Genomic DNA, 11,540 nt, shown 5'->3' with positions numbered 1-11,540 from the left:
CGTGTGCGCCAGCATCTTTGCTGCTGTGCTCAGCTGAACGTGATGGATCGGGTGTGGTGCGAAGTTCTATTAACGATTTTTTGAGCATCTTTTATATATTAAACACTATGGTGGGGCATTAATCTAATAAATGCTGAGTTCATGGTGACAGGGTGGTAAGGCTGTTGTGTCCCTATCCCATGGATGCCCCTCTGTCCCCGACCCGTGGATGCCCCTCTGTCCCCGACCCGTGGATGCCCCTCTGTCCCTGTCCCGTGGATGCCCCCCTGTCCCTGTTCCATGGATGCCCCTCTGTCCCTGTCCCGTGGATGCCCTGCTGTCCCTGTCCCGTGGATGGCCCTCTGACCTCAGCATGGCAATGCCTGTGCCCAGCTTCCAGTTGTCTGCAGCCATAGCTCCTTCAGAAGAGCTGGAGATCCTCTGCATACCCAGCTGGATCATGGATACACCAGGAACAGAGGGGTCAGGCTGAAGATGATGTACACCCCACTCTCTCCTTCCCTCAAGGACATAAGCAAATAAGTGTAGGCCTTTCCAGGGCCCCAGCATAGTAGCCACCCATCTGCGTCGTGTTGTCTGGCCACCCATCACACCTGTGGATATAAACCACAATTCTCACCTCAAGGGAATAAGCGGTAGTTTATTGTGGAGAAAAGATGAGTAACCATGACCTTGGCATTGGCACTGCAGATTCAGATCATAGAAGCAAAATAAAAATAATAAAAATAAAAACATAAATCACTTCAAGCGCATTGGTGGGAGCATCAGAAGACAGCTTCCAGCGAAGCAGAGGTTTCTGCACAGGCCTCAGACACGGCCTGATGAAATTCTTGGTCTTTCAGTTGGTTGGCAGCTAGGGGTCTGTTAACATAGTCCAAATGTTTCTTTCTCCTAGTCACAAGGACATCAGGTCAGCTGCAGAGGGGGCGAAGAAATGGCCGTGATGAGGGCTCTGAATGATGGCCCAAGGAAAGTCGTAATGGGGATCTGTACCCTGACGCAATCCCCGATGTTCTTCTCCGCAGACAACTCACCTCGGCAGAGGGCTTGGTGGAATGTACCACTCACCCAGAACGTGTTCACAGCCTCCTCCTGGTGTTTACCCCATTCGTTGTTCCTTGAGTGGATTGGATCCTTTTCAAAGTTTTCCCCAGATTTAGGACTCCTCAATTCCGCCATCCTCACAGAAACCCCAGGGAAACGCTAGAATAGTTTCTTTTGCTATTTTATTTATTCCTTTGTTCAATTGCTTGATTGTTTTGAGGCAGGGTCTCAAATAGCCCAGGATAGGCGCAGGCTGGCTACCTAGCCAAGGATGACCTTGAACTCCTGATCCTTCTGCCTCCACCTCCCAAATGTTGGGTTTATCGGTGTATGTCGGCTCACCTGGCATGAAAAGATAGAATCTTTACTAATCTGTGCGAGTTTTCTCTCTGTCTGGAACTATCCTTGCTGTTTTGAAATTCCCTCTTCACTGAGGTACTCACAGTGATCACTTTGAAAGTAATTAGGTCATAGACGTTGATTTGTTTTGGTCTGATTTGGATTAGTGTGTCAGTGGAGAGGCTTATCGAGTCAGAAAAACTTTACGAAACCCTTCCATGTCACTAGCAGACCCAAGAACCCTTATCTCAATCTTTCCCTGACCTGACAACATTTTTTCTCAGATTATCCACCTCAACCTTGGCTCCAGAGTTGCTCCCAATATCAGACTCATTCAAAGTCATCAGGTGTGTATGTCACTTGTGTGTACGCGTTTGTATGTGTGAACCTGTGTGTACAGATGTGCAGGCCAGAGGTTCACATGTGTATACAGATGTGTGGGTCAGAGGTTCACACGTATATACAGATGTGCGGGCCAGGGGTTCACACGTGTATACAGATGTGTGGGCCAGGGGTTCACACGTGTATACAGATGTGTGGGCCTGAGGTTACATGTGTATACAGATGTGCGGGCCAAAGAGTCACACCAGATGTCTCCTCCATTGTGCTCCACCTTGAATGGTAAAAGACAGACTCTCACTAAACCTAGAACTCACCAGTTGGCTAGACTAGCTGGTCACTGAGCTCCCGGGATCCTCCTGCCGACCTCCTTTGCCCTGGTATAACTCCTCCCTTCCTTGGCTTCTAGTGGGGATTGAACTCAGGTCCCTTGCTTCCAAGGCAAACACTTGACAGACTGAGCCACCCTCCAGTCCTCAGCCCCCATCTCCAGACCCCATCCCCCAGAGGTGTTTATTTACTTGAGTATTTATTTTATCAGATCTTGGTCACACTGCATCCCCAGGGACTGGGCATGGTTCCTAAATCGGGAGGTAAGGAGTCAACTAAATGTCTGAGTCTCAGTCCACAGGCCAAGGAAAGCGCAGGTAGAATTAGGCCAGAGTGGACAGCCCTTTGCCATCCTGCTTTAGATCAAATCCAGGTTTCTAGATGTGCTTGGTTCCTTCGGGGATAAAGCTAATGTCTCCAACCTGAGCCGCCTGTGGGGAAGATCAACCCACAGCGTTTAATCTGTTTCTTCTGAATTTCAGAGACCCCTTAGAGCCACCATCAGGGACCCCGACTCCCTTGTGCCTGCATTCCCATGGTCTCCTCAGCAAGAGGGCTCCAGGGCTGGGTACATTTTCTATTCAGAAAGTGTTTCTAAACCTTTCTCCCGGAAGGGAGGAGTGAGGGCGGGGTTGGGCATGGCTGTCTGGTGACCCCAGGTTACAGGATAGCAGTGACCGGTCGGTGTGGAGCTTCTTAGGTCCCCAGTCCGAGTTCTGTTCTGTGAAATGGGGCGGAGGGACCCAGCAAACTCTAGCACTTCGGGGTGCAGAAGATCACTGTGCTCTGCGGGGGCTGGGGGTCTCGGGGACGTGAGCGCTACACTATCGGGTGCCTCCCTTTCCTCTTGATCGGTGAGAATCCTTATCCCAGCCAAGACCCTCATCACCAGCTGAGCCGCCTGTTACTCTAGAGAGACTTTCCTGGAAAGGGCGATCAGGAGCTCCCTGGAAAGGTGCAAACCAAGCCAGGATGGCTCAGCCAGCCAGAGCTTGGGGGTGCCTAAGAAACTCTCTGGCGCCACTTGGCGACCAGGAGCAGCATCCGATGTGGTCAGGTGGGCAAGGGTCCTGGAAAGAAATCAGAGCCTTTTCCCAGGGGCTCCTTCCGCGTGATGTCAGGAAGTATACCCAAATTTTGCAATTGTGTGAAAACAGACCCAGATTGAGTTATGAGAAACTGAGAGTCTGAATTCCCTCTCTCACCACTCAGGCCCGAAGGTGGTCCCAGAAAACTCACCAGGATTATGCTTACTGACCCCCAAGCCTGTGTAGGTCCCCCAGTTTCCTTGAAGGAGCACTTGACTCCCAAAGCTCACTGAACATGGTCACCTCCATTCCAGATAAACTGTTTCCCACTCAGGAGGGGACGGCCTGCCCGAAGAGACTGGGAAAGTGCTGGACAGGTGGGAAGGAAGCTCTTTAGATAACGAGGAGATTCCCCTACGAGGTACCCAGTCTGGGAGGGGCTCTCCGAGCCGCTTCCCTTCTCTCCGGGTCACTTCCATAGGTGGTCGCTCCAGGGGCCGTCTCCTGAGCACGTGTCCTGCTGGACTGCGTCAGCACTGGGTAAACAGATGACTGGCTGCGCGCCCGGGCGGGGCTATTTAAGAGGCAGCCGCCCTCCCGCCTGCCCTGAACTTGGCTGGACTGCACCCTGCTCTGCTGGAAGCCGCCGAGCCAGCTGATTCCTCAGCAAAGGTAAGTCGGCATCTCTGCTGGCCGATCCAAGAATCAGGCGTGTGAAGAATATTGGCCCGTAGCTTTGCACCCTTGAGTATCATCTTTCTGTTTTCTGTGCCTTTCCTCCTTTGACAGCTGGGAAGATTTCCTAAAGTCAGAAATAACGGCGCTGGATTCTAAAATGCGTCTGGGTGGGTACTCTGCGAGAAGGCTTGTTCCTCTGTGCGGTCTCTTTTCATGACAAGGCTGGGATAGCCGTTTCTTAGGGTTCCCATGATGTTCGGATCACTTTCCAATCATTTAAAAGAAAATACCAAGAGGCTTTAAGACATACCCATTTTCTAAAAGGTGCAGAAAAAAATTAAGGCTTTGGGAATAGAAATACATCGTTATGATGCAGGTCTCATTAACTCAGTTCTCAAATGCGGGGCTTTGGCCATAACTCAGGACTGGGCGCAGATTTCTGGCTTTTGTTTTGCATAGTGACTTTTTGTTCGCTCTGGTATAAACGCCTAGGAACCTCTGTAAAAACACAGCTTCTATTTATGCGCCGGTACTTTAAATGGTGCCTCCCATTGTTGCCCCGTTCATTTCTGTAGCGACAGCTTTTTTTTTTTTTTTTTTGGTTTTTCGAGACAGGGTTTCTCTGTGGCTTTGGAGCCTGTCCTGGAACTAGCTCTTAGACCAGGCTGGTCTCGAGCGACAGCTTTTAATCTCCTGCATTTCTCTCCAGGAGTATCCACCCCCACCTCTCTCTCTCTCTCTCTCTCTCTCTCTCTCTCTCTCTCTCTCTCTCTCTCTCTCTCTCTCTCTCTCTCACACACACACACACACACACACACACACACACACACACTCTGTGCTTTTCTGGTTAGAAGAGAGATGAGCTACAAGGCTCTAACTTGAGGAAAGCAGGAGGTACTGCTCCTGAACCGGGCAGAAAAATCGGGTCTCTGTGGGATTCCTGGGCCCTGGGTGTGGATAACACAAAAGCCTGTAGAAGTGTCCCGAGGCGCGCGGTGGCCAGGGCGCAGCTAGAGACTGCCCTTGGCTAGCTCTAGGGCATGAGCCAGTTTGGCGCAGCTGCAGCCCCCACCTTCGACCTGGGCGGACTTCGGTGTGCGGTACGGGACTTCGTTTGAAGCCCGCCGAGGTCAGCCTTTGGCTCACGCTCCTCGCCTCCGCTCCCCACAGCCATGAAGAGCGGCGTGTGTCTGTGCGTGCTGATGGCAGTCCTGGTCGCGGGCGCCCTGACGCAGCCAGTGGCCCCAACAGAAGCCGTGGACTCCGCGGTGCAGCGGGAGGAGGAGGCTCCCCGAAGGCAGCTGAGGGCCGCCGTGCTCAGGACCGACGGCGAGCCCCGAGCGCGCCTGGGCGCACTGATAGCGCGATACATCCAGCGGGCCCGCAAAGGTAAGGATATCCGCTCTCCTCACACTGCAGCTGCGGCTCCTGGCTTCCAATTCTGATCCCCCAAAACACCTGCCGGGGAAGGAAGCAGGGGACACACAACAGCAAGATTTTCAATTCCTTCCCTGAGGTACGCTGCACCACACTGTGCTGTTGGCAGGTGGTGTTTGCAGCCCCCAAGAGAGGAGATGGGTGGAGGCCTTTATCATCTCCACTGTATCTGCAACAGGATTGGGGACCACCCAGACACTGACCATTGAAACCCCTCTGGCAGGAAGTGGGTCGGTGCTGAGAAAGCCTGAGATCTGAGAAGAGTTGTCATTGTGTCCGTCTGCCCCCCAGTATGCAGCAGGAGGAAAGGGTCAAAGGGCCAGGAGCAGTCAGAGGTCCCTTGGCTGTCCAGTCAGGTCGGCCACACAGGGAAAGCTTTATCTTATATTTCTGTAGCTGTCAGAAAGGTGGTCTCGATGCAAACCACCGCAGGGCTTCTCGGCGTTGGAAGACTTTTGCCATGAACCCCCTGGGCGATTGAGCAGCTAGCCAGTTGAGGATTCCTTTCCTGTACCTGTCTCTCTCATCTTCAGAGAGGCAATGAGGACAGGGCGGCCCAGATCCCCTCCCAACCCAAGAGTCATGGCTGGCACCAAGACAGCCTTCATCTCTGACTTGAGCCTCAGGCAGGGAGGTGAATGGTGACCTCTGGCTGGGGTGTGTCAACTGGACCAGTAGAGCTAGATTCGGGAGGCGGGCACTCTTTCTGTAGAGCTCACTTACCCAATTTGTCCTGTCTGCATTTGAGCAGCCCAGAGCACTGGGCTTGACTAGTGAGGGGAAACTAGGGAGCCTGTTGAGTCTCCTAGAGTCCCCCATGAAGTTGAGACTTGGGGACTTCAGGAGCACCAAGAGATTTCTTACTTTTCTTCCTGTGGGGGAGCTCACCCCACGCCGTATCTAGGCTGTTCCTGGTAATGCATATTATTCTTAAAGATTCCAATCCCAGCACGCAGCGACGCAGTGGCAGGCAGATCTCTGTTAGTTCAGAGTCAGACAGGTCTACAGAATGAGTTCCAGGACAACCAGAGATACACAGAGAAACTCTTTCTCAAAAAACCAAAAAGAAAAGAAAGAAAGAAAGAAAGAAAGAAAGAAAGAAAGAAAGAAAGAAAGAAAGAAAGAAGGAAAGAAAGAAAAAAAGAAAAAAATTCTAGACAAGATACTTTTGGAGTGGTTGGGTTTGGTTTTAGCTGGTAGACTGGCCTAGAATGCACAAAATCCTGAACCAACTCTGGTGCAACATGGCACTGGGTGTGGCGGTGCACATCTGTAATCTTAGCACTCAAGAGGTGGGCAGATCTGTTCAAGGCTAGCCTCTGCTGTGCAGCAAGTTTGAGGCTAGTCCCAGCTACATGACATCTTTATTTAAAAAACACTAAAATATAAAATGAAACAAAGCTTATCCTTTTTGTCCGCCTGGCCCTCAGGGGTCCTTGAGCAAGCCTATTTCTGGGGAGGCAGGCGAGGGAGGCATCAATGGTCCAGGAAGAAGTGTGTTCCAGCAGAAAGTGGGGCAGCATCAACAGCATTAGCATCAGATGCTATCTCCATGTGTCTCCCTCAGACCTTAAAACCGTCCTGCACAGCAAGCATCTCACTCATTTTTCTTTTATGGAAGCCCACGCTAAAGAAAGCAAGTAATGTCTGAGTACGCGTTGGCTTGTCTAGGAGGCAGCAGAGTGAATCCATACCCATTTGACTTCCGCTGAGGTCTGGAGAACATTGGGTTTCCCTGGTCACCTGTCTGCTCTGGGTGTAAGAGTTCGAGAGAGCCAGATCCCTTTGTCTCAGCCCATGACTTGGTTCTAAGTCCCTTCACAGAGTAGTGCTGGGGACAGATGGAGTGTGATAATGCCAAGCCCGATGACAGATCTGTGTGGGATGCGAGAGCCAAGGCCAGTTCCAAACACAGCTCCCATGACTGGTTAAGTGCCCAGCCACTGACCAGACAGCTGACTTGATAGAAGCATGGGTTGTGCCCAGCCCTCACAGTGGACACTAATCCCTGAGCCGGCCGGAGGATGGGCTGTATTTTCATATGATGGTACAGGAAACCGGGCTGCATATATTGCTGACTATGTTTGTTTCACCTGAGAGAAACTGGGTACTGAAGCAGCCAGGTCAGTTTTGCACAAGCTAGGACTGTCTACCCAAAGAATGCAGTGTGTGGGCTCTCAGTTCCCAAACCAGGAAGACATGGGGTCAGAGAGAAGAATGTGATGATTTCTGTTTTAAGTTTAGCTGGTTAAATTCATTCTGCAGTAAGGGTTACTGCCTCTGTGGTGCCATTTAAGAAACGTTTTACTAATATGTATTAATTATGCCTTAATGGTGAGTTTCATTATGACGTCTGCTGCATCCATAGCACATTCAGATCACACTCACCCCACTGCCCTCACTCCTCCCCCTGCCCCTCCTAATCCTCTACCCAACCAACCCGTCTTCTACCAAGGGGTCTCATTAGCTTTGCTTACTGGAGCATGGGCCAAGTAATCCTCCTTCTGGCTGTGCTAGCCTGGGACAGGAGCTGGCAGGGAAGCCGCCTGCAAACCCCAAAGGTGGGAACACTGTGGTCCCAGAGCAGAGGGGTCCCCAGGGCCCTCTCTTTACTCTATCAGCCTCACAGAAGGAGCTACACTGATTCCAAGTCCAGGAACCCACTGTCCACCATTTGTGGACTGGGACCATGTCATCTGCCCGCAGAGGAAGGAACTCATGTCACCACACCCCTTCCTGCCCAGATCACACAGTTACCACAGGCTGGACCCTGCTGCAGGTTACAGTGCTGTGTTTTGGTTCAAATGGCTGGTTTAAATTACACTTTTTCTGACTTTTCATTCAATTTCTATGAATGCTACTAAGATGCCAGTATTTTAATCTGACAAGGGTGTGTTTTTCTGGTTATTATTATATTTAAAAAAATTGGAGCTTTCACGTGAATAATTTGGAAGCATGTTCATGTAGAAAGAGAACTTGATTTCATTTTTTTAGCATTTATTTATGAGGGGGCATGGGAGGCCTGTAGAGTTCAGAGGACAGCAATGCTCTCGTCTTCCACTGTGTGGGTCCAGGGGCTCAAATTCACATTGCCAAGCTTGGCAAAAACCATACTTACCCAGCGAGCCTTCTGACTCGTCCTTGTTCTAAAAAAAAAAACTTATTTACTTACGTGTGTGTGTGTGTGTGTGTGTGTATTATGTGCATGTGTGCATTATGTGTGTGTTTATGTATTGTGTGTGTGTGTGTGTGTGTGTGTGTGTGTGTACAGTGGGAGTCAGAAGACAGCCTCAGGTGCTGGTTCGTCCTTACCTTCTACCTAGTTTTAGGCGGGACATTTTTGTGGTTTGTCACTGCACTTCATACTCCAGGCTGACTGGCCCATGAGCGTCTGGGAGACTCTCCTGTCTCCACCTCCCATCTCAGGACATGCAATAGTTGGTCCAGTGTGGATTCCAGGAATCTGAACTTGGGTTGTCAGGCTTATGTAGCAAGCAGTTTACCTGCTGAGCCATCTATCTCCCTGGTTCCTTGATTTCATTTCTAAAAATGTAATCCTTGCATCACGGTACTGCAGTCCCAAAAAGCTCCCTGATGAGCTAAGCATGCTGTGACGTTAAGTCATTGCATTTAGAAGTAGTGCATTCTGGGAGGATCTTTGCATGGCTTCTGATGAACAACGGGTGCGCTACAGAATGATGTTTTGGGTAGGAAACCCTGAACAGCTCCTAGGCTGAACAAGGCAGGGAGAAGCCAAGCCATCCAAACACTCGCACAGAGGTTCTTCTTCCTCCTCTGTTTGCTCCTTAGAGATTTAGTGCTCTAAGACCTGGTAGGATGACTCTGACTGTCAATGCTCACTGCACAACAGAAAGACCCCCAAGAACCCATATGGAAGAACTGGGTGTGCACTGTACCCACAATCCCAGTGTTGGGGATGCAGACACAGGAGGGTCCCTAAGGCTTGCTGGTTCCCCAGTGAGTTCCAGGTGCAGTAGAGGCTCCGTCTCAATGAGAGGGAGAAGAGATTGAGGAAGATGCAGGTGTCCATATGCATGTATATATACGTGTATGTACAATGAAATCACAAGCGCGCATGCGCGCGCGCACAAACACACAAACACATTGGCTTTCTCCATTGCTTTAGCCACACTTTCAGATCAATAGCCCTTGTCTTCTTCCTCTTTTCTACCCGCAGCTCCTTCTGGCCGCATGTCTGTTCTTAAGTCGCTGCAGAACCTGGACCCCAGCCACAGGATAAGTGACCGGGACTACACGGGCTGGATGGATTTTGGGCGGCGCAGCGCCGAGGACTACGAATACCCGTCCTAGTGGGCCAGCTTCTCAGTCCTGCTCGGAGGAGCTGGACCGAGAAAACAGTCACGCACACAACCCCTTGCCTCTGCTGTTCGACACTTTGAATATTTATTACGTTCCCAATGTGAAATCTGTTAAGAGTGTGCAATACGGCCACACGCCTCGGCCCCGCCGCGGTCGGAAGGCAGTGTTTCCTCCAGTGACTCCCAGACCTAATGTTACTTATGCTATTAAAGAGTTTCCTTCTGCCACTCATTCATTGTGTCCGGCGAGGGTCTGCAGGATGGACAGGAGGGGAGACTGGTACACGGTGTCCACAGGCGAATCCTTGCAATGGATGGTCCCAGAGGGCTCGGGACCTGAGTGCAGGGTATGGAGCTGTCCTCCCCACTGATGCAAGGTAGCTTGTGGAAGGGCTCTTGGACTCAGCCCTAGGGCCTAGCCTTGGCTACACCCATCCCCAATCTCTTCTTCCAGGCTATCCCACCCCAAGATTTCTTTAGGGTCCTCTCAACCTTTAATAAGTTACAGGGCAGTGATGGCCACAGTTTTTCCTCTACAGACAAGGAGATGAGCCCTGAAAAGTGAAAGTGGCTGACCCTAGTGCTCCAGGAAGTGAGTCCCCGATGATGCTTGGGGGCCTGTCACAGTGCTGTCAATCAGAGGGCATGCTGGGGGGGGGGCTGTCACAGTGCCGTCAATCAGAGGGCATGCTGGTGGGGGGTGCTGTCACAGTATTGTCAATCAGAAGAGATGCTGGGGCCCTATCACAGTGCTGTCAATCAGAGGGCATGTTGGGGTGGGCTGTCACAGTGCTGCCAATCAGAGAGCATGCTGGGGGGGGGCCTGTCACAGTGCCGTCAGTCAGAGGGCATGCTGGGCTTTATCACAGTGCTGTCAATCAGAGGGCATGTTGGGGTGGGCTATCACAGTGCTGCCAATCAGAGAGCATGCTGGGGGGGGGGGCCTGTCACAGTGCCGTCAGTCAGAGGGAGGGCATGCTGGGGGGAGCTGTCACAGTGCTGTCAATCAGAGGGCATGACAGGGGATTCCTGTTATCCTGTTCATTCTCTGTGGGCATCAGAGACATCCAGAGGTGACCAAGGAATGACCACCCACAATGCAGCTTCCCAGATCTCCTGACTGAGGCCCCCAGGACAGGGTGGCACAGAGGGGTGGACATTGAAGGCCCCATCATTCCATCTGTGCAGTATCTCAGTAGACCCGCCAGTCCACACGGCCCACTGGGATACTCTGTGCCTTCAGTGGTAGAAAAGGGACTCTTAGAAAGCTCTTCTGGTGACCCCGGGAAGACACGCTGAGAGCAATCTGAGCAGAAGTTAGAATCCAGAATAGAATTAAGACCCGGCCAAATAACACAATACACTGTCACCTCCTAGGGTTCCCAACAATTTGCTCTCTGAGACTGCCTCATAGATTAAGCCTCCAATTCCCATGTGCCCCCGTCTGTCTTCATTGGTAACATGATTGAATTTGAAATCACTTGGAGACACACCTCTGGGGGAATGTCTGTGAGGTCATTTTCAGAGATAAACTGGAGAGGGAGGACCATTAACTAAATACAGGGAGCACCATCCCATGGGCTGGGATCCCAAACTGAATCAAAGGAGAAAGCTAGTTGAGCACCAGCGTCCACTTCTACTTCCTGATGCTCTCACCACCAGCATCCATTTCTCACCATGACGGACTGCATCCCTTTAAACCACGAGCCACAATAAATCCTCTCTCCCTGAAGTTTCTTTGGTCACAGAGAGTAGAATGGTAACTAACACACTATAACTCATTCAGAAATATGTGTAGGTCTGTGTTTCTAGTGCACCACCAAGCGTGGGGTGGGAGGAGATCACACTCTGTGTGCAAATGTGTGTGTCGTGGGGGTGGATGAAGGACTCGGAATTGAACACAAAGCCCACAATACTGAGAGAGTGGAGAACTGATCTGAATTTGTGCCTTTTGAATTGCCACACATGTGAACATTAAGTTTTTAAAGATAAAGTCACACATGAC

General features: G+C 51.1%; 1 protein-coding gene across 3 annotated transcripts; it reads left to right on the top strand.

The window, feature by feature from the left end:
* The first annotated feature begins 3,525 nt into the window (after positions 1–3,525).
* Positions 3,526–9,767, top strand: Cck (cholecystokinin). 3 transcript variants are annotated; one of them, XM_057767724.1, is made up of 3 exons: positions 3,526–3,752; positions 4,929–5,147; positions 9,394–9,767. In XM_057767724.1, the coding sequence occupies exons 2-3, from the start codon at positions 4,931–4,933 to the stop codon at positions 9,525–9,527; spliced, it is 351 nt and encodes a 116-aa protein (XP_057623707.1). In that variant the 5' UTR covers positions 3,526–3,752; positions 4,929–4,930; the 3' UTR covers positions 9,528–9,767. The 3 variants fall into 3 exon arrangements, with proteins under 3 accessions (XP_057623707.1, XP_057623706.1, XP_057623708.1); XM_057767723.1 differs by lacking the exon at positions 3,526–3,752 and adding an exon at positions 3,807–3,925; XM_057767725.1 differs by lacking the exon at positions 3,526–3,752 and adding an exon at positions 4,543–4,652.
* Positions 9,768–11,540: the final 1,773 nt, after the last annotated feature.

The sequence above is a fragment of the Chionomys nivalis genome, chromosome 4, assembly GCF_950005125.1.
Source record: "Chionomys nivalis chromosome 4, mChiNiv1.1, whole genome shotgun sequence".
In the NCBI taxonomy this organism is placed as follows: domain Eukaryota; kingdom Metazoa; phylum Chordata; class Mammalia; order Rodentia; family Cricetidae; genus Chionomys; species Chionomys nivalis.
The sequence above is the reverse complement of the archived record's forward strand: the minus strand, read 5'-3'. Positions and strand labels throughout refer to the sequence as shown.

Bases quoted from the DNA above. Each gene is read 5' to 3' on its own strand.
- Cck (XM_057767723.1), top strand. The intron at 5,148-9,393 runs GTAAGGATATCC...TTCTACCCGCAG, and splicing joins CATCCAGCGGGCCCGCAAAG to CTCCTTCTGGCCGCATGTCT.